Below are 21,775 nucleotides of genomic sequence, written 5' to 3'. Positions count from 1 at the left end.
AAATCACAATGTTCTTTAGACGTTAAAAAGGGGTAATCCGTCAAACGTCCACATCAGAAGATTAGGGGAGCCTATGTCATGTGTTGTCCTATTATGAGGAGGACGGATGAATGTGCCCCAGCAGATGATTTCCATATACGTGATGTGACGGACCCCACTCGGCTCCTGACGCAGAAGGGAGCAGACCCGAGTCGCCCCTTTAGGATATAAGTTCAGCTAAACATTACTAGCACAGTAGGCTGAAATGCCAAAACAGGACTGCAGGGAGGACTACATTGAGCTAATGGGGATATTTTTGGTACAGAGGGGGAAGATGGGTCAAGTTGTAAAGGCATTCCTGTTCTGGTGACCTTGAGGAGTCATGTAGGCTTACCCTAAACTGTGCGGTATGTGGAGCATGTCTGCATAAGGGGAATTCACTAGAGACACTGTGGGGGTAACTAAAAAAAGGGCATCAACGGCAGTGTGCAGTGTCAGCTTCTACACAGATAGGCGAAACCAAAACTTCCATTGCTTAATTGTACCACATGGATCATCTTAAAAAAAGAAGGGGGGGGGGGGAATTAAAAAAAAAAAAAACAACAATTAAATTTTCCTTTATCCACAAACATTGTGCCTGGTAGTAAATGGAAAGTCACTCTACATGGTGTCAGACTGCGCCGCCTATTAATCACCACCAACTCCGACCTAGTAAAAATCAAAATGTAAAGAGTTACTGGCTCATTCATTTGGCAGGAAATTAGATATTTCTTAAGTGGAATTCCAAAAGCAGAGGTTTCAGTAGGGAAAAGGCGAGGGGATGAAAGGCTGACTGAGCGCAGATTCAGTATTTCAGCCTCCACCATTGGGAAACAAGACTACAGAATGGAGACAGTAACTCTGTGGCCTAAATATACTTGTATCATGGCTGCAAGAGGAATAACGGCAGCTGCGGAGCTCGGTCCCACCATGTATAAATATATGGGGGGGGGGGGGGTTCAGGGTACATCAAGTGCCACCTTATGTAACACGAGCAATGCTCTTTGCATAATAAATATTAATAGCAATGGGGAGATTCAGTGTGGGCACAGTAACAAATGCCTTTCACTTTTATGAATACATTACAGTCATGGATAAATCAGATGCTGCATGAAAGTAAAAATTAAAAAAAAAAAAAAAAAAAAAAAAAAAAAAAAACCACTGAATGGAGGAAAATATTCAGAGCACAGCGTGGTCTCCATGACCAGGGACAGACTGCTCCCTCATCACAACCGATGAGTTATGTCATTTACAAGTCACAGAAAGAACAGATAGTTTCCCGTATTATTCAGACAATATTTGACCTCAAGCCTATAATCATAAATTGGCCCCAGGCACGGCTCCATAAGACACCCCACATGGGCGACTCTGCCCTTGGATTAGGGTTAAAGTACAACATCATCCCGGCTTCACTAATATTACACAAAGATGTCTGCAGTGCGATGTCACAGGATGGTATAGGCATCGCAATGCGGCAGACTCATGAAAAAAATGTCTGCGGCAACCAATCACAATGCAGCTTTCATTTCATATTCTGATCTTGAACAATGAAAGCTGTGCTGTGATTGCTTGCTACAGGAAACCTAAAGAGAAGGGTCAGAAATGAAAGTTGCTCTGCGACTGGGAAAGCGTCTAAAAACTGTCCAATTTGTGTGACTCAATGCAAATTTTAACTTTGGCTCAACCGGATGCAACACAACCTAAGGGAAAAAAAGTAATAGGCAATGAATGAGAAATGTTCATTCATTGTCTTCTGCAATGTTGCTCACGTGACCCCTGAAATATGCCATGTAACCCAGGGAGGAAGACCGAGCAATAATTCCCAGACACAACCAATGCTTGCCAGTGGCATTCGTAATCAACACTGGTGAAACTATAGCAAATGGAAAGCAAAATCTCCTCTGATTCTGTCCATTGCATTAACGTTATCATTTACCCTGACCCCAGTTTGTATTAACGTTATCATTTACCCTGACCCCAGTTTGTATTAACGTTATCATTTAGGCCGGTTTCACACTAGCGTTTGCAGGAGCTGCGGACTTCCTCCGTTAAGCCCCGCCCTCGGCCGCACCTCCGCCTCTAGCTCCGCCTACTTCTGCATGCGGCCTGCGTACCTATCTTTAACATTAGGTATGCAGGTTGTGCGGCTGTATGCGGATGTGTCCGCAGGCGTCGTTTTGACGATGCGGAAAAAAAAAAAGAAATTGCTACAAGCTGTGTTCTACGCTGGTCGACGCATCGTCAAAACGACGCCTGCGGAAGAATCCGCATACAGCGGCACGACCTGCGTACCTAATGTTAAAGATAGGTACGCAGGCCGCATGCAGAAGTAGGCGGAGCTAGAGGCGGAGGTGCGGCCGAGGGCGAGGCTTAACGGAGGAAGTCCGCAGCCCTCCGCAGCTTCTGCAAACGCTAATGTGAAACCGGCATAACCCTGACCACCAGTTTGTATTAACGTTATCATTTACCCCGACCCCATCCGGATTGGGTACACCTTGTTGCAGTGCGATGGCCTTTACGCTTTTTATATATATATTTATAGCAGGGCATTTGCGCACGGTTTTTATCTTCGGATCCAGCGTCACCATTTTCCCTGATCCCCTACTGTAGGATCAGAGCCAGATGGCTAATGCTCCTAACAAAGATTACTGCAGGCAACAATAGCAAGTTACAGAGCCGATCATATGGCACTGCAGCAACATCTTCTCTGTCTTCTTAAAGGGTTTGTCCACTACTAGGATAACCCCTTCTTAAACGAAATGTTCAGCCCTGATAAAATAAAGCCTATACTCCCCTCCCGTGCCGTTACAGCGGTGGAATGACCCATGATGCCTAATCAGCGCTGGCGTCACAGTGAACATGAAGAGTAAGTCTATGCTGCAACTGATCCCGGACTTCCTCTTCGTGATCAGCTTTTCCAAAGGCGGAGACCATGACTCCAGCGCTGATTGGGCGCCAGGCATCACATGTTCCACATCACCACAGCCCTGAAGAGAGAGAGTGCCGACATTGCAGAACGGCGCCAGCACGGGAGGGGAGTATAGGCTTTATTATTTTATCAGGGCCAAACAGTTAGTCTAAGAAGGAGTTGTCCTAGTGTTGGAAAACCCCTTTAAAACATCCCGTTATTCCCTTTAATGCAGGAGGAATCTTCATTTATATAGCACAAGCTGCTGACCATTTTGTCCACATACACAGAACCATTCTTTAAGGGGTTTTCCACCTAACCCAAGCACAGGTGGGAAGCTGCTCCTGGAAAGTGCGAGTACTGTATGGCTATTTACATTACTGAAACCACTTTAATACAATTATTCTGTGAGCACAGGGTGTGAGTGTTCTCGGTAGCACATGTCCTATTTACACAGGACAGTATGCTGCCAAGAACGATGATTTTTAAGCAGGCTTAAAAATAATTTCACCTGACGAACGAGCGTTTTACTCGTTCATCGGGTGATTGGCAGGCGGTTTACATAGCCCGAGCGTTCCTGGGATTGCTCGTTTCCCATAATTGACCAGTATAAACGCTCCCTAAGATATCTAAACATTCATCTACATTGCTCAAGGTTAGACCGTCACTGAATAACGGCTTATCTAACAGATAACACATTTATAGCACAATGGGAAACCGTCCACGTGGAAAGTTTAGAAGTTTCCATGCAAAAGTCTATTCTGCCTCATTACTAATAATTATAACCCCGACCACACTATCTGCTTTCAGATGGACCCAGACACCAGAAGTTCTACTTGTGACAGTCGAAAAGCTTTACAGAAGATGCCTTTTCTTAACCAAATATTTAATTGGATATTTACTAATGGAAACAATGTTCTGTGTCCTGCTTGGTGCCTAACAGATTCATAGGCTATGTGCACACGTTCAGGATTTATTGCAGAAAATTCCTGAGAAAAACCTGAAATTTTCTGCAAGAAATCTGCATGCGTTTTTACCACGTTTTTTTCCAGACATTTCCCAATGCATTTTATAGTGGGAAATCCGCAAAAAAAAAAACCGCAAAATTAATGAACATGCTGCGTTTTTTTCCGCAAAAAAAAAAAAAAAAAACATGTGCACAAAAATTGCGGAATTCATTCTAAATGATGGGATGCTTAATATATGCTTTTTTTTGCGGTCTTATAGCGTTTTTATAACGAAAAAAACGTGAAAAATCAAAACGTGTGCAGACAGCCTTAAAGTACCACTGCCACAATGTTTTCAGTATTTTCTTTCTGCTGCAGCAGGAATAAGCTCCAGTGAATGGGACCGGCTGCCTGAAGGGCTGCAATTTAGGGAAACATTAATTGAGCATTTACACTGGCCCAATCTGTCAGATTCTTATGGTAAAGACCCATCACTCGGGATGATCAACCATTTCATTCACAATCCTCAGCCTCTAAACATTTGCCTGTCATCATTTGCCAGTTGCGAGTTAAGAACCAAAGCGCTGCAGGAGATACGTCATTACTAGGACTGGTGGGGGTCCCAGAGGACACCCCCTGTAAGCTGGGCTAATAACATTGGGTAACTGTCTTAGAACAAGTATCACCAAGGGGATTTATAGGCAATTTCTGATTCAGCAGTACAGTGTACGTTGTATTGTACAAGAGCACGGACCATTATGTGAATGGAGAGAAAAAAAGAAATCACGTGATAATGTGACTACACCACTTACTTGAATGGGTGTCCTTCATCGGATTTCTGAATGGCCTGCAGAACCCCTTTGTATATTCTAAAGCTGATGGAGACAGAGAGCAGGCCCAGGGCGATGTATGCAGCCACGCTGACAATGCTGAAGACGGTCAGAGACAGCAGCAGGAAGAGGCTGACACCGAACACTGCTCCCGACTTCTTAATGTCCCGCCAGTACAGGAGGTCAACAACTAAAGAAAAGGAGAACAACAACAACATCTTATTGTTAACATTGTTATTGATCACATTCTTTTCATCTATAGTGTTCACTACATGAAGCCGAGCACATACCAACAGTACATCTATGGCTGCCCCAAAACAAAAAGAAACAAAGGTTTGTTCCCTTTAGAAAGCTTTAGGCTAGGTTCACATTTGCTGTTGAGGCCGCAGTGTTTCATACGCAGCTGCAAACGCATGGCAAAATGCATGATAACGCTGCGTTTTTTTATCATCATCAACTTACGCATGATGGATAAAAAAAAAAAAAAACACAGCGTTTGCGTTGTTTATGTGCATGCGTTTGTTATGAAAAAATGTTTTAAGAATTTCCTTGACATGGGATTTCTGTATATAGACCCTTGTGCAAACGCATATACTTCCGTTCCTACAGACTAATGCGTTGATTTGACGCACTCCCTCCGCATGCGTATGGCGGTGGAAATTTGACCCCAAAAAAACAATTCTAACCTGGTGAGTCAGCCGCACACCGCGAAAATGCGTAAGCGAACGCGGGCGAACACATGCAACTGCGTCTACAATGTTAAAGATAGGAAATAAAGACGCATGCGGACGTATGCGTCAAACGCTGCGGACACATCCGCAAATGTGAAACCGGCCTTACAGATGGTAGCGATCATTATCAAAAGAAACATCAAATATTTACCACTGGAAACCCCACCGCTCGCTCCCATAGTCTCATCTTGGAATGGAAGTGATGTCCTGAAATCTGAGACCACGCGATTGTCAGACTGAAGCTTGGGATTCCCACCACTTCCGGCTGTGACCCAGACCATCAGAGCAGGGGGATTCCAGTGGTACCATTGCTCTTATAATGATCCCTACCCCCTATTAGTTTTCTAGACTAGTAGACGACCCCTTAAAGCAATGCAGCTTATTTACAAGTGCAAGAAAAGGATTGGGAAGGCAGAGTGTAATTGGGCAGAAACAGGGTTAACTGGAAAGAGAATCAAATACAGGCATACGAGTATAATATCCCCTGCAGGATCACAGACGGTGTCAGACAATGGGCTTCATTTGCTTCTAAATATGGTTTAGTTCACAGTAAGATAAACATGGCAAAGACTCATTACACAATAAGGGAACGAGCCAAACATGAAGGACAGCACGTGCTCAGCTCCACCATGTATGAGAAGTTAAGTGGATCCAGGCCTGCTTGTAGAGCCATTAATCCATGCCCCGGTGCTGATCGGCGGTCATTTAACAGCCGGTATTCACTGGCAGACTGCTCATCAGACGGTCACATCAGCCACCATAGTGCTCGGCAGTGCAAGTCTCTTATAAAGCAAAATGAACCACCGAGAACAATGATCATTACATCCAAGGAACGATCGTTTTGCTCGTCCGTCGGGTGATCGGCAGCCGGTTGACACTGCAAGATTTTCAGGAAATGAGCGTTCCTAGGAAAGTAGGTTTATGATAATCTGCCCCTTTACTATCACAGTGGTGACCAATAATCACTATACCACCTTTGTGTTAAAGGACTGGGCAGTGTCATCAAATGAAGGCATGTGCATGATGACATTTTGAAACTGAAAAGGCATGAACAACTACATCTGCTAACTTCCCATCCCCCGCCCCGAGAGACCACCAGCTGGCCAGTAGCACGCCAACATCTGACACTGGACTCTCCCCACTTCTAGCGGATCCCGGTTGTACAGAAGGTGTGACATGTGACCTCTCTGGGCTCTGCTGAACAGCGCTGGACCCACACAATTGAATGGGCTTACACACCGCCATTTATATGCCCCCATACACATTAGGTAAATGTCAGCCAAATCCGTCGGTTTTGATGGGACAGACTGAGCACCCATGTGTCCCCATCTCCTGACTGTCCCCTGATGATGTCAGGAAACAAAGATCAGAGGGTTGGATTTCATTGTTCCGATCGTTTACTTCTCCAGAAGATAATCTGCCACTGGATGATTTTGGCAGCGCCTTACAGTGAATCCATCACCAAATTGCTATTGTATTGGGAGCAACATGAGGTAGGGGCTAAAGACCTGGATTCCAGCGATGTATCACTTGCTGGTCTGTTTGTTGCCATTTTTAGGCTATGTGCACACGTTGTAGAATTGCCGCTGAAATTTCCACCGCAATTCTGCAACTCTCTGCCGCGGGAAACACGCATGCATATTCCCGCTAAACACTAGCGTTTTACAAGCGTAATTAGCTTGCGGAATGCTAGCGTTTTCCAAGCGATCTGTAGCATCACTTGGGAAACTGATTGACAGGTTGGTTACACTTGTCAAACAGTGTTTGATGCTATGCAGCATCAATAGTAAAAAGACAGAATGCGAAAAATTTAAAAAAAAAAGAAAAAAAAGAAATCGTGATATTCTCACCTTCCGGCGTCCTCCTCCTCGCGACGCTCCTGTTCCCAGTAATGACCCCAGATGACGTAGCATCACGCGAGACCGCTACGTCATCACAGGTCACTGTCAAGGCATTACTGGGAACTGGAGCAGCGCGAGGAGCGGGAAGGCTGCGGGGGCCGCCAGAAGGTGAGAATATCACGATTTTTTTTTTTTTTTTTACAGGTATATGGTTCCCAGGGCATGGAGGAGAGTCTCCTCTCCTCCAACCTGGGTACCAAACGTACATTATCCACTTACTTCTCACATGGTGGGCATAGCCACATGCGGGAAGTAAGTGAATCAATGCATTCCTCCTATGTGTGTGGAATCCCCTCGATTCCGCACAAAGAATGAACATGCTGCGTTTTTTCCGGAAAGCGATTCCGCCGTGGAAATAAATGCAGCATGTGCAAAAAAATGCTGAATGTATTAAAAATGATGGGCTCCTTATGTTAGGGTGCGTGTCCACTGTCCAGATTTACGGCGCTTTGGACGGAGCGGAAAACCTGCTCCACCCAAAGCACCGCCCCCTTCTGAACGCGCGGTGATCTCCGCACCCCATGCATAGAGCCCTGTGATTTACCTTGCGGCGACTCGGCAGACATGCTGCGTTCTAAGAAGACGCACCGCATGTCCATAAAAGCAGGGCCGCCGGGTGCGTGTTCGCACGCATAGTGGAGACGGGATTTCATAAAATCCCCCCACTATGCTGTAACATCTGGACGCTGCGAGTTGGACACTGCGGTTGTATGCAGTGTTCAATCTACAGATAATCCGGATGTAAACCGGCCCGTGGACACATACCCTAAGGTTTTTTTTAGCGTTTTTTCGGCGGAAAACAGCCGAAAAAACGCTAATAATCCTGAATGTGTGCACATAGCCTTATACAATCAGTTTCCTCTGCTGCAGATCTAGCGGTGCTCACAATGCTGAGCTCTGTATAACTCCACCCACATGATCGGTTGGCAGCTTTCTGTGCACATTGTGTATTGACAAAGCTGTCAATGTTGGGGGCGGGTTACACAACAGTTGACTAAGAGGCACCAGACACCTAGTCATGTAGTCATAATCTTCTGCTGATAAAATACTGATCTTATTGAAACTGAAACACAGCCTAATAAGTGACATCACTGGAATCAGGGTTTGTGTCTCTACATCATGTTGCTCTTATACTACACGGCAATAACAGGTTGACAGATTCCCTTTAACTTTAATGAAAAACAAATGAGTTAGTAACGTAAAAAGGACCTGTTCTCATAATAAAGCTACAACTTGGCACTAAACACCATCCATCCTCTCCACGGTGCTACTGGTAGGTATATATATATATATATATATATACATACATATACATACATATACATACCATACTGCTTACCCTCCTCTTCCAATGCCACATCCAGTCCTTTTCTAATAGGCAAATTCTCAGCAGATGATCATTACAGTAATGATAGTCATTGGGGATTGCAGCAGTATAATTGTGACTTGTGTAAAGAGAATATTCCTTTGTAGGTATGAGGAAAGGATAACCATGTGGATCCTTTATGCGCATGATGTAGATTACCTCTAGGTCCTAAAACTAATGCAGTCAGGCCAGAGGCAGACATAATCCGACAGGCCGGAAGGGGCTGCCGCCATTTGTTCTTCTGGCTCAGAGCAAATTCTAATGAGGCCGAGGAATAGAACCAGTCTATGGGGAAGCAGGGAATGAATGTCACTAAGAACACATGGCAGCGGGAAAATGACACCATGCTGACTCCGGTAATCATTAATCCACAAATTACTGAGGCCAGGAAAAGTCTGCAGCTCCGAACATAGAAGGCAATGACAATACTCCACTCGCACACAGCGCCTCACCAGCAGCCATTGCTCCACCGACAAAAGAGGTGGTCGGAACAGAATAAACCGTGTGCTATATTAATAATGGAACCAGTTTTATGGCCCTCTGCTTGGGTAGACATCAATACCAGTCCAGGGACAAGTTCTGATGCAACACCGGACATTAATATTAGCAATCATATAACGTCCAAGACCTGATACGTTGGGCACGTGCCACCCACAACCATTTGTGGTACCACTTCACATGACTGCCAGTTAAGGTTGTTATAGGACGTGTGGGGACTGGCCGGGCAGTATCATTGTCGTCACCAAATCTCCCATTCATTCAAGTATATCGACAGCTGGCAACTAAGGTGCCCACTAGTGAAATGGCCGATATGTCATTCAACTATGGGGCATTTTTTTTTTTTTTTCTCTCTTCATTTTTTGTTAGCCAATACTACATTTATTCAATGACTACCACTGCTGGAATATATAAAGGGTATCCACATGGCAATAGTAATGCAGATAGGAAGCAGCACAGAAAGGTGTAGAATATACTGAGCCTCTATGTAATAGCAGTGCTGTCCTCCGACAATCACAAAGTTACCAATCATCCCAGTCAGACGCAAGTAACCCCTCAGAGACCCTCCAAACACCGATCTTATGAGCAAGCGACAAAAATACGAAAGGATCAAAAAGGAGAACTTCTATAAAGCAGCTGCAGCTGGCGACATTCGGTAAGGAGGGATGTAACAGAAGTGGCATCTGCTAGCACTAAAAATAGCCGCCTGCCATGTACAGCTCACGCTGCGGGAACACAGAGCCCACTTTCCACCAGTGTCAGGAATACACTAGAATGTCACACAGATTTTACAGGATCAAAATGCAAAAAAGAAAAAAAAAAAAAAAAAAAAAAGCAAGAAAACAAAACTGGAATAATAGACAAAAGTAGCAGTGCTGCCTACAGGGAATGGAGGAAAAAAAAAAGTGCAAAAGCCAAATCCCCACTAAACATACAGGAGGACGGGAGCGGAGGGTAGAAGGGGCGAATGCACACATGTGAGCACACACAAAGCACTGACCGCTCTTGGAGTCCATCTTGGAGCTGCTCGCCTGCACTGGGACCGTCCACAGCTGACTGACTGGAGCTCCTATTACTTCCTGCTGGAGCTTTCAGGAGGTCACAGTGAACACACCAGTGCCGGCTGTGACACAGCCATGGGCAGAACACACCCCCAGACCCCAGACCAGCCGCATTCACTCCAAGCCAGCGCTGCACTCGCAAGCTGGACACAAGGGGGGGAGGGGACGGGCACAAAAAGCCTGCCAGGACCAGATCATACAGCAGCTCCAGTGAGGGTCTCACAAGTGTGCTACCAGAAGGCAGCCCAACTATGGGGCAGCAGCCAGAGAGCAACATATATATAGCATGGGCACAATACCACCTGTATGCTGCCCTACAGAGCCGGCCATGCCCTAAGGAAGCTCTAGTTCCCTTTGCTGGTTCTTGCATGGTTACTTTATAAGGGAGAAGGAGACGTCTGGCAGCAGCTTATCCATCCGTAGAACAAAGGATTGCCATTGTCTCCCGCAGTACATTGTGGATTAAGATGCTGCCAAAAATTAGATTTGTAGCAAGTATGAGGAAGGCTGAGAGCGTTGTATCCAGATACATACATCTACTGCATTTCTTCTGTTTGAGGAATGGCTGAGGTTCTGCGCACATTTAACCCTTTACATTGCAAAATCCAAAAAGGAAAATCTGCATCCTAGTTGCTTCATATGTACATAACTTGGACACAGAAGAAAAGGAAAGCCTAACAACTGCACAGCAGTACTACCTAACCTAAAGGGCACCCTCTCATCCCTAAACTTTTTGCCAGAAAAGTGAAAACCGAGCAGGAAAAGCTACTAGTCTACACCTAAACCAATTTCTTAGGAAACCAGCAGACAGCCATGATGTAAGTAATTGGCTTCTGTCATCAACAGCTCCCAACACCTGTGAAATGTACACAGAGGAGAAGATTACATGTAGTGGCCCAAATCATGGGTACAAAGAAATAGAATACGGGAAGCACTTGTTTCCCTTGTCGCAATCTTTCCCATGTTTTTGCTTTAAAATATAGATACAAAATCCCGACCATATTTGTAGCCTCTGAATGGCGCAGTAAGCCAGGTTTCATCCCTCTGCAGCTTCTCACGGCAGCACCGCATTCAACCTCTAAGTGAACAAACCTCCACCTGTGGTTTAGCGATAGCACCCCCCCCCCATCCCAAGGTGTAGCGGTAAAGGCCCCCCTCTCACCTGTGGTTTAGCGATAGCGCCCGCCCCCCCCCCCCCCCCATCCCAGGTGTAGCGGTAGAGGTCCCTCCTCTCACCCTCCACCTGTTCTGCAGTAATAGGAGTCTCCCCTCACCCTCCAGCTAAGGTGTAGTGATAGCAGTCCCCCCTCTCTGGCCACCTGAGGTGTAGTGTTACGGGCCACCACCCCCACACCGGAGGTGTAGCAATAGAGGTCCCCCCCCCCTCCTCTATGGTGCAGCACATGGAATTATGGAGGGTAAAATAAAAAAAAAAATTAATATATATATATATATTTTATTTTTTTTTTTTAAATAAATTATGTATTACTTTTAGATAAATGGATATCCCTGTTTTAGTAGTTAATGGGGTTGCAGCAGTGGGACCACGACAATGAGACATTATCTCCTAGCCTTCTTCCTTGAAGGGAACCTGTCACCCCGTTTTTTTCGAGATGAGCTAAAAATAGCGTTAAATAGGGGCAGAGCTGTGCTTTACATTAGTGTATTTTTTGTGCTTTTATTCCCCACCTATGCTGCCGAAATACCTTTGTAAAGTCGCCATTTTGGGCTGTCACTCACGCTGGTCTGGTCATATGGGCGTGGTTTCTCCCCCAGATCTTGCTCATCTTTCCGTTGGTGGCGTAGTGGTGTGCGCATGCCCAACAGGCGAATCCACTGCGCAGCTGAAGGAAAAGAGCGCGATCTGCGCTATTCAGCGGTTTATCGGTGGGCGCGGCCATCTTCCTGAGGCCGCGCGTGCGCAGATGGTAGTGCTCGGCTTCCCGGGGCTTCAGGAAAACGGCCGCCGCGATCTCCATCTGCGCACGCGTGATATCCCGCGGCCATTTTCCTGAAGCCCCGGGAAGCCGAGCACTACCATCTGCGCACGCGCGGCCTCAGAAAGATGGCCGCGCCCACCGATAAACCGCTGAATAGCGCAGATCGCGCTCTTTTCCCTTCAGCTGCGCAGTGGATTCGCCTGTTGGGCATGCGCACACCACTACGCCACCAACGGAAAGATGAGCAAGATCTGGGGGAGAAACAGCGATGTCACCACGCCCATATGACCAGACCAGCGTGAGTGACAGCCCAAAACGGCGACTTTACAAAGGTATTTCGGCAGCATAGGTGGGGAATAAAGGCACAAAAAATACACTAATGTAAAGCTCTGCCCCTATTTAACGCTATTTTTATCTCATCTTGAAAAAACGGGGTGACCGGTTCCCTTTAAGGCCAGCCTGCAAGACATGGAGTGGCTCAGCTGTCTCCAGATTCCCTGTAGTACCGCTAGCATCCAGTAGGGAGGGCCAGGCATGGCTTCTCATTATATAGGAGAACCATTTGTACATCTATGGTTGGCCAGCAAACTCATGTGTAATCCACTGCTCAGGCAGCAACCCTTGAGGGTATGTGCACACGCTGCGGATTTTGCTGCAGATCCGCAGCAGTTTTTCTAAAGTTTACAGTACCATGTAAACCTATGGGAAAAAAAACCGCTGTGCACATGCTGCGGAAAAATCCGTGCAGAAACGCAGCAGATTATTTTCCGCAGCATGTCAATTCTTTCAGCAGATTCCGCAGCGGTTTTCAACATGCACCAATAGGAAAGTGCAGTTGAAAACCCGCAGAGGAATCCGCAGAAGAAACCGCGATGAAATCCGCAGTAGTTTTGCACTGCGGCTTTTCCAAATCCACTGCGGAAAAATCCGCAGCAGATTCCGCAACGTGTGCACATACCCTTATAATGACTACAAAATGCCTGAGCTTTCCAGCACATTACAATCTGCTGTGAGGCATAAAGCACAAATCCCAAGCACACACAGTGTATAGGAATCACAGCGTCACACCACTGTATAAGCCACCTCCTAACCCACAGGATATTAGGACGTGTTCACATCTGTCACTACACAAGTAAACTGTCTAAAGTGGAAAACCCCTTTCATAATTAAAGTTCTACAATACAAAAACTATAGAAAGAATAATCTGTTTACACTGAGTAAATATTAATCTGTAAAACCTTACTGAAATCAAACTCAGAAATAGAGAAGCAGCAGAAGAGAACGTTACAGAAGATCTGCCACAGAAGTCACTGTAGGAAGTGCAAGGCCATGTGTGCACCGCAGTGACGGTATATGGCGCCTCCTCCATATGGGAGTATTAAATCCCAGTTATCTACTCCAGCTCATGTTAGCCGATTGTGAACCATTGGCTTTATGTTTATTACAGAACATGGTAGTAGCCCACAGACTCCAGCTAACATGTCAGGAGCTTCTGAACAATGAAATCCCCATCTCTGTCCGAGCAATTAACACCATTTTGAGGACTAAAATATACCAGGCCTCATTCAGACGTATGCATATGTTCACTAAAACAAAAAACAAAACAAAAAAAAAAAAAAAACACAAAATAATGGTCCGAGTGTCCTGGATCAGAGTTGGTCATTTTTTTTTACCATCAGTGATTTTCAAGGATGGATCAATAAATGACTGTTAATCGCAGCCAGCACATGGACTGTACATGATTTCCACAGAGCCATAGACTTGTATTTTATTTTTTTTATTTTTTTACTTTGCATCTGGGATTATGCTAAAAACCAGACATGGCTCTGATTATTGCACGGACAAAAAGACTAAGAAAAAAAAACAACCAATTAAAAAAAAAAAAGCTAAACATGTGAATAGCAACATAAATTGATATAGGTTTTATCCAGGAAAAAAATCACATGAAATACGGACGCCTGAATGAGCCAGCAGCTATGTTGGCCATCTCTTCCAGAAACGCTCCGGTCTGCATTGTTAATAATATTAAAGTTGCCCGTAAACATTAGCTCTCGATTGACCGTTTGGGCAACGACTGCATCCTCCAACTCTCCCATACACAGGAACAGTCGGCTTGGTTGAGAGCTCCTGTCCTCCTTATCTACCCATCAAATAAATAGGATCAGATATTTAAAGGAGTAACCGCCATTTACATTTTTTTCCCCCCCATAAATCAATAATACACGTGAAAATAAGCAACTTTGCAATATATCTTATCAGATAGATTTGCTTCTTTCTCTGCCAGAATTTAAAAAATTCTCAATTCTGAGGTAAAATCTGTATTCAGTGCAGACACTCCCATTACTGAGAGGAGATGGAGGAGGGGTGGGGGGCAGTCCAAGCCTTGCAGGGGCGCCCATCGGCCTCTAGATCCTCCCTCGACATAGAATCACATCAGCGCCACCAACTCACATCTCCTCACTAATGGACAGTGTCTGCACTGAAGACAGATTTTACCTCAGAATTGAGAATTTTGATAATGACTGATGAATTCTGGCAAAGCAGATTTCTCCTATGAGATATATTACAAAGACACTTATTTTCATGTGTACTATCAATTTATGCAATTAAAAAGGTGATAACTCCTTAAATCCTTATTTCACCCAACATGTGTAGAGTCGAAGGCCCTGTACAGATGATCCTGACAATATCAGCAAATTCAGGGTACTAGGACTCATGTAGACAACCGTATAACTTGGACGAGTGGCGTGCTGTCATTCTGAAGGATGGCAATTGTCCCCATGTTACTCTACGGGGCGGTGCACATGTCAGGGGAACAATATGCTTTCCCTCTCATCCGACTGCTGTCCAGTTTTCACAGTTTAACATTATAGAGGTGAAAGCCATCTTTATCTTGCCACCTCAGGAAAAAAAAAATTTGATCAGTGTGATCAGCATGATTGGACCGATTCTCAGATATGGAGAAAACAGTCGACCGCAGCTGCCCCGAGTGACTAAACGAGAAGGCCCCCCCATATTACATTTTTTTAACCACACACTACATGAGGAGTCCGGTTGAAAAAATTATCACCTACATAGGTGATAACGTGCTTATCAGTGGGGTCCGACTGTTGGGACCTGCAGATGCTCATGTGTGACTTTTTCGTCGTGGACATAGTGCTATGAATTTCTGTGCAGAAACTGACGTGTAACTGCAGAGCCTTAATTCTTTGTGCGCAATTCACTGCAGATTTTACAGCTCATAAGCCGATACATGTGAACATCCCCTTACAATTGAACTAGGGGATCAAAGGCAGAAGGCAAAATCCTAGTGTAGGTCGCTTTAAATTTCTGCTGCACCTTAAAGGTACCATCACACTAAGCGACGCTGCAGCGATACAGACAACAATGCCGATCGCTGCAGCGTCGCTGTTTTGTCGCTGGAGAGCTGTCACACAGACCGCTCTCCAGCGACCAACGATGCCGAGGTCCCCGGGTAACCAGGGTAAACATCGGGTTGCTAAGCGCAGGGCCGCGCTTAGTAACCCGATGTTTACCCTGGTTACCAGTGTAAAATGTAAAAAAACAAATAGTACATACTCACCTTCGCGTCCCCCGGCGTCCGCTTCCTGCACTGACTGAGTGCCGGCCCTAACAGCAGAGCGGTGACGTCACCGCTGTGCTGTGCTTTCACTTTACGGCCAGCGCCCAGTCAGTGCAGGAAGCGGACGGCGGGAGACGCGAAGGTGAGTATGTACTGTTTGTTTTTTTACATTTTACACTGGTAACCAGGGTAAACATCGGGTTACTAAGCGCGGCCCTGCGCTTAGTAACCGATATTTACCCTGGTTACCATTGTAAAACATCGCTGGTATCGTTGCTTTTGCTGTCAAACACAACGATACACGGCGATCTGACGACCAAATAAAGTTCTGAATTTTAATCAACGACCAGCGATATCACAGCAGGATCCTGATCGCTGCTGCGTGTCAAACACAACGATATCGCTATCCAGGACGCTGCAACGTCACGGATCGCTAGCGATATCGTTTAGTGTGACGGTACCTTAAGGCCACGTTCACACATCAGTGTTTGGTCAGTTTTTATCTCAGTATTTACCAAAACCAGGAGTGGAACAATCAGAGGAAAAATAAGTATAATAAATATAGATGTGGTAACTTGTTTCCATCACCCACTCCTGGTTTTGGCTTACAAATACTGAGGTAAAAAAACAAACAAATACTAAACGTGTGACCATGGCTTTAGATTCATTTACATGGGGCGACCGGCCCATCAACAAGCAAGGATCAACCATATACAGGCTAGTGGGTGCTTGTTTGCATGGTAGGATGAAGTGTGATGGGGGACAGAACAAATGTTAGTACAACCATTCTCTCCTTACAGGATCACATCACCGGCAGGACATATCTTCCTTCTACCAGGCGATGAGCTGCAGAGAATGATTATTGTTATGCCGGTATAAACTATCCAATAAACCTAATGAAGAAGCTTTTGCCCATTTGCTGCCTGGGTACTGGCTGGTATGTGTACATGGGCCAATCAGGAATGAGTGCGATCTGATAAACAGTTTTATACTCGAACCAATGTTATTCTATAGCACACGTCAGATTTTTTTTTTCCTTGGACAGAGCCTGTACAGGATGGGGGAGAACCGCAGCATGCCAGCTGTGGAAAGCATCGGCTTGCACTCTGACGACATCTGAGTGCAGTCCAATCTTCGCAGACTGACAATGGAGAAGATGGAGAAAGTCTCTCCATCTTCTCCTCATCCAAGGGAATCAGATCACACTATACTGACACTGATTAAACTCCGATCAGAATGTCATTAGCATAAAGCGTCCAGCGTCCAGATTCTTTCCAATGAGAGAATCTACAGCCATATGCACAAGCCCTAATACTCGGTCACAGACTCCCAGTCCATCTAGATGCACCTTAAGCATTTGTGCTTGATGACTTGATAAGATTAGCAGCTATTGAGGGGGTGGGGGGAATACTGCAGAGTAATGGACCTTTGCACTGCAGACTAATTCCTCCATAAAAATTGCAGTCTAGTCTGATAATCAGGGCAAAAGCAAAGGTTTCTTGATCCCTTGAAAAAAAGCCACCCTTGTGGGGTCATTTTTTTGCACCGTCCACACCCCTTCTCCCCCCCCCCCCCCCCCACACACACACATTATATGCAATAATTACAATCACTCCAAGACTGGATATGTATTGTGCATAGATGAGCAGGCCATCAGTGCAAGGGTTAATTTATAAAGGGCACTGCATATTCTAAGTGAGCATTATCTGTCCTGAGTGACCACATGATGGACACATCCCTGCCAGCAGGGGAGGCAGATTAGTGCCAGCAGGGAGCACATTACCCCAGATGATTCTCATGTAACTTCCAAGAGTCAGCAAAATACAGCGAGCAACTGAGGTACAAACAGTATAAAAGGTGGTGGTAAAATAAATGGTTAAATAAATGGTTAAATAAAAAAAATGGGAAGACGAGAGGGAAAAAAAAAAAAAAAAAAAAAAAGAAGAATTAAATCTGTAAGTCTGGTTGCTGCAAGTAAATGCACATACTCAGAGGCAAAAGCTGATTAACACGTCTTAGACTAAACCTTTCCTAAGGACAACAGTAAAGAAACAAGCAGCTGAGATTTCCTGCACCATTTACAAGGGTAAAAGAAGAAAGAAGGGAAAAAAAAAACCCTACGAACAGAACCTGTACCTTTTTCCCTCCAGGTGCTCAGCTCGCCTGCCATCTCTGATGAAGAATAAGCCCTTGGTTACAATGAGATCTGCAGCATACCCTGCAGCAGAGCCGGCGCAGCCTGCAAGCCTCACACATGGACTGTGGACTGGTGAGCAGGCAGATTACCCTCTGCTCCAGTGCTCAAGGGTCACCTGACTGCCACATGGGCGGGCAGCATGTGATGTAAACAGGAGCCGGCCACCAGGATCACTAGCCAAAATCACAAGGTTCATATGCCCCCTGCTGACAAGTAGTGACTGACTACAATATAGCACCTTCCCAGCTCAGGTCTATGGCCACTTTGGTTAAAGAAGCCCTCCAGCTCCTCCCAACAAAGTTTATATCCTCTTAATATATTGCAGTCATCATATTATATAGCGCTGTGTATTTACAATTGCTCATTTTCCCTTCTACCCAGCTATTTGTTCTCCTTTCTTTGCTCTATGTAGAAACCGGGAGTGTCTTGTCCCTGCATCAATCACCTCCTGACCCAACAGCTACCTCCTCCTTCACCTGCCAGGGACCTTTGCAGTGACTCATGACTCATGCAGGGAAAATTGATCTCCAGTTTCTAGAGCTTTGAAGGTTTCAGCTAGTTTTTAATCACATGATTCCCAATAACAAAAAAAAAAAAAAAAACGACAAATTAAAGGGTAGAAAGGGAAAATGAGCAATTGTAAGTACACAGTGATATATGATTGCAATATATTAAGAGAACAAACACTTTGATCGGAGTGTTTTTCTCTTTTTTTATTAAGTTATCCCCTATCAATTTGAAATCGGAAAATTCAGTGATCACTGAGGGTCTGACCACTAGGACCCCTAGTGATCTCAAGTACATCTGATGTCAAACACATGCACCGCCACTCTATAAGACAGTTGCAGAATACCGTGCTAATGCCGGCAGCCCCATCTACAATGAATGCAGCGGATATGCACACACTGGACCATCATTCTATGCTGATGGGGCTCTGAAGAGCCCCGTTCTCAGGATTGTTGGGCTTCCAATCAATAATTTAGCCCCTACCTTGCCTATTGATAGGCGATAGCCGATTACCTTCATTCAGACCCTCTAAGGTCAAGAGCACCGTAATACTGAAGGTGCACATTAGGATCAAGTCACACAAGCATATTGCAGCCATATTTGTTTCAGGCCAGGAACTGTGTTTGTAATACAGCAAATACGACCATAGTACGGTAATCGGAACCTCACCTTAATGCTGGCGGCATTTACCGGCTAACTGATTATATGCATGTGGGTATCTGACTCTCCCCCTAGAGTGGTCAGCACAGGAAAAAAAATTGATTGGCCCTGTTAAGGTTTCAATATGACCAATCCTTTGAATGCACTGACAGGAGTACACCCTCCTATGGAGTGTAAGCTAAATCCAGCACGTGGTTAATATAATAGGGGTCGGGAGAGGTCAGCCGGCAGCCATTTTAAGGGCTATGACATCCTTTATTCATGATGCACCCAATACTATGGCTCCATATTTATAATATATTTTATTTAAAGGGAACCTGTCATGTTGGAAATGTTATCTGATCTGGAGGCAGAATGTTATAGAACAGGAGGAGCGGATCAGATTGATTTATTGCAAGAGTTTCATTAAAACTTTCAGTTTGCATACGTGAGTCCAGGGTGCGATCCTATTCAGTGATGGACAGCCTTCTGTGTAGGATTCTGCATGCAGATAGCTGTCAGTCACTGGTAGGACCGCCCACTTGACTCGGGTGTATACAAACAGCAGGGATTTCCATAAATAAAATACAAGTTATACTGAATCTTTTCCAATAATCCAATATACGATTCTGCTCAGCTTCTTCACTGCACCATGGTGCCCACAGATGGACCTGCATGCACAATGTGACAGGTTGCCTTTAGAGGCGTAATACAGAGCCCATACACCTATAAATCCACTTATGCTCTACTCATTGCCATGGCAGATGGGTAAGAACTAGAAACCCTCCACACAGTACTAGGAGCAATGGAGAAATCGCCCTACAATCTAGAAGATCCACCACCTTTTGCTGCATGTTTGGACATATTGACTGATATGATTCAAGGCAGATCGTTATAATGCTGTGTGGAGAGACTGCATGGGGCTCTGTGCTACTAAACAGGTGCAGGGGGAGCTACCTTACAGGAAGTGATTTTCTAGGACCTCTAGTGATCAGAGTGTGGTGGTCTGAGGAGCCAGATCTGAATGGAGGTCCAACAAGTGCACATTTTTTTTTGGGGGGGAGGCGTTAGGTTAATGTGAATGAACAACAGGACACTGTTCCAGAGAACAAGCATTAGTAATTGATTTTGGATTCATACCACCAACTGAGTGGATAATTATAACGACCATAGAGCAGAAACCTTTTCATACATGATCTTCAATGTAGCTTTTATAAAACACCAACATTTTATAAGACAAAGACAGTGATCAGATTAAAAAAAAAAATAAATTATGAAAATATATATATTTTTTTTTTTTCCTGCATGGTGTAGTATTCCTTACTGAACTGCAGGTGGCGCTACAGTCACAAATTTCTACACCCGGACTGTACCAGGAGGAGTGGAGATGCTGCAGTTTTTAAAAAATAGGCTCAACCCTTTGCCCACGCCAACTTAAGGAGCTTAGGAAAAAAAATAATAATGATGTCTAAAATTGGCATCTATATATATTTTTTTAAACACTTCCCAAGCAATTTTTCAATTTTGCCTGAACCCTTAACTTTATTTTTTTTTATATTTTTCTGCCAACATGTTCTGCAAATAAACGAGCTCCCTTGTGGCTGAGTGGTTTTGAATAACACCATGTATTAACAAATGGGGGAAGAAAAAAATCCAAGCTTGGTAAAGTGGTGTAAAATAGGCAAATATGCCATTGTTTATAAAAGTTTTGCTTTTAAGGAATTTGTGGTGTTGTAAAAATGACCTGGAAAGACGATTCTCCTGGTCAGTAAGACCCGTAACATTTATATTTTTCCCCCATCAATGGCTCTGTATGAGGACTTGTATTCTCAGTGGACAGCTGACGTTTTATAAAGGTCGTTTGTGGGCACATACAATAAGAAAGTTGTTTTTCTTAGGGAGGTGTGGAGACAGGAAAACTGCAATCCCCATCCTTCAGGTTCCAGCATGGGTTAATAAAGGTTACATTTTGATAAACTGGATTTTAAAGGGTTATAGGAATGGCAAATATGTTTTTTTGTCAATTTCCTTATTTTAAAAGGGAATCTGTCACCCCAAAATTCACCTACAAGCTAAAGGCCCCGTCTCACATAGCGAGATCGCTAGCGAGATCGCTGCTGAGTCACAAGTTTTGTGACGCAACAGCGATCTCCGTAGCGATCTCGCTATGTGTGACACGTACCAGCGATCAGGCCCCTGCTGCGAGATCGCTGGTCGTGTTGGAATGGCCTGGACCTTTTTTTGGTCGTTGAGGTCCCTCTGACATCGCTGAATCGGTGTGTGTGACACCGATCCAGCGATGTCTTCACTGGTAACCAGGGTAAACATCGGGTTACTAAGCGCAGGACCGCGCTTAGTAACCCGATGTTTACCCTGGTTACCAAAAAAACAAACAGTACATACTCGCCTTTCGGTGTCCAGGTCCCTCGCCGTCTGCTTCCTGCTCTGACTGCCGGCCGGAAAGTGAGAGCAGATCACAGCAGTGACGTCACTGCTGCGCTCTGCTCTCAGTGTACAGCGGCACTGTCAGAGCAGGAAGCAGACGGCAAGGGACCTGGACACCGAAAGGCGAGTATGTACTGTTTGGTTTTTTTGGTAACCAGGGTAAACATCGGGTTACTAAGCGCGGCCCTGCGCTTAGTAACCCGA

General features: G+C 45.0%; 1 protein-coding gene across 11 annotated transcripts in view; it reads right to left on the bottom strand.

The window, feature by feature from the left end:
- Positions 1–21,775, bottom strand: part of RTN4 (reticulon 4) — a 67,109-nt gene that overhangs the window by 9,271 nt on the left and 36,063 nt on the right. For 9 of the 11 annotated variants that reach the window (XM_077282686.1, XM_077282687.1, XM_077282688.1 and 6 more), the window contains one exon: positions 4,686–4,893. In XM_077282686.1, coding sequence (XP_077138801.1) covers positions 4,686–4,893 — 208 coding nt within the window. Of the gene's footprint in view, positions 1–4,685; positions 4,894–10,199; positions 10,509–17,919; positions 18,072–21,775 lie in introns of those variants that run through there. The other 2 variants (XM_077282695.1, XM_077282697.1) reach the window with 2 other exon arrangements.

Source organism: Ranitomeya variabilis, chromosome 2, assembly GCF_051348905.1.
Source record: "Ranitomeya variabilis isolate aRanVar5 chromosome 2, aRanVar5.hap1, whole genome shotgun sequence".
Classification (NCBI taxonomy): domain Eukaryota; kingdom Metazoa; phylum Chordata; class Amphibia; order Anura; family Dendrobatidae; genus Ranitomeya; species Ranitomeya variabilis.
Note: the sequence above shows the minus strand (reverse complement) of the source record. Positions and strands in the feature narration are given on the sequence as shown.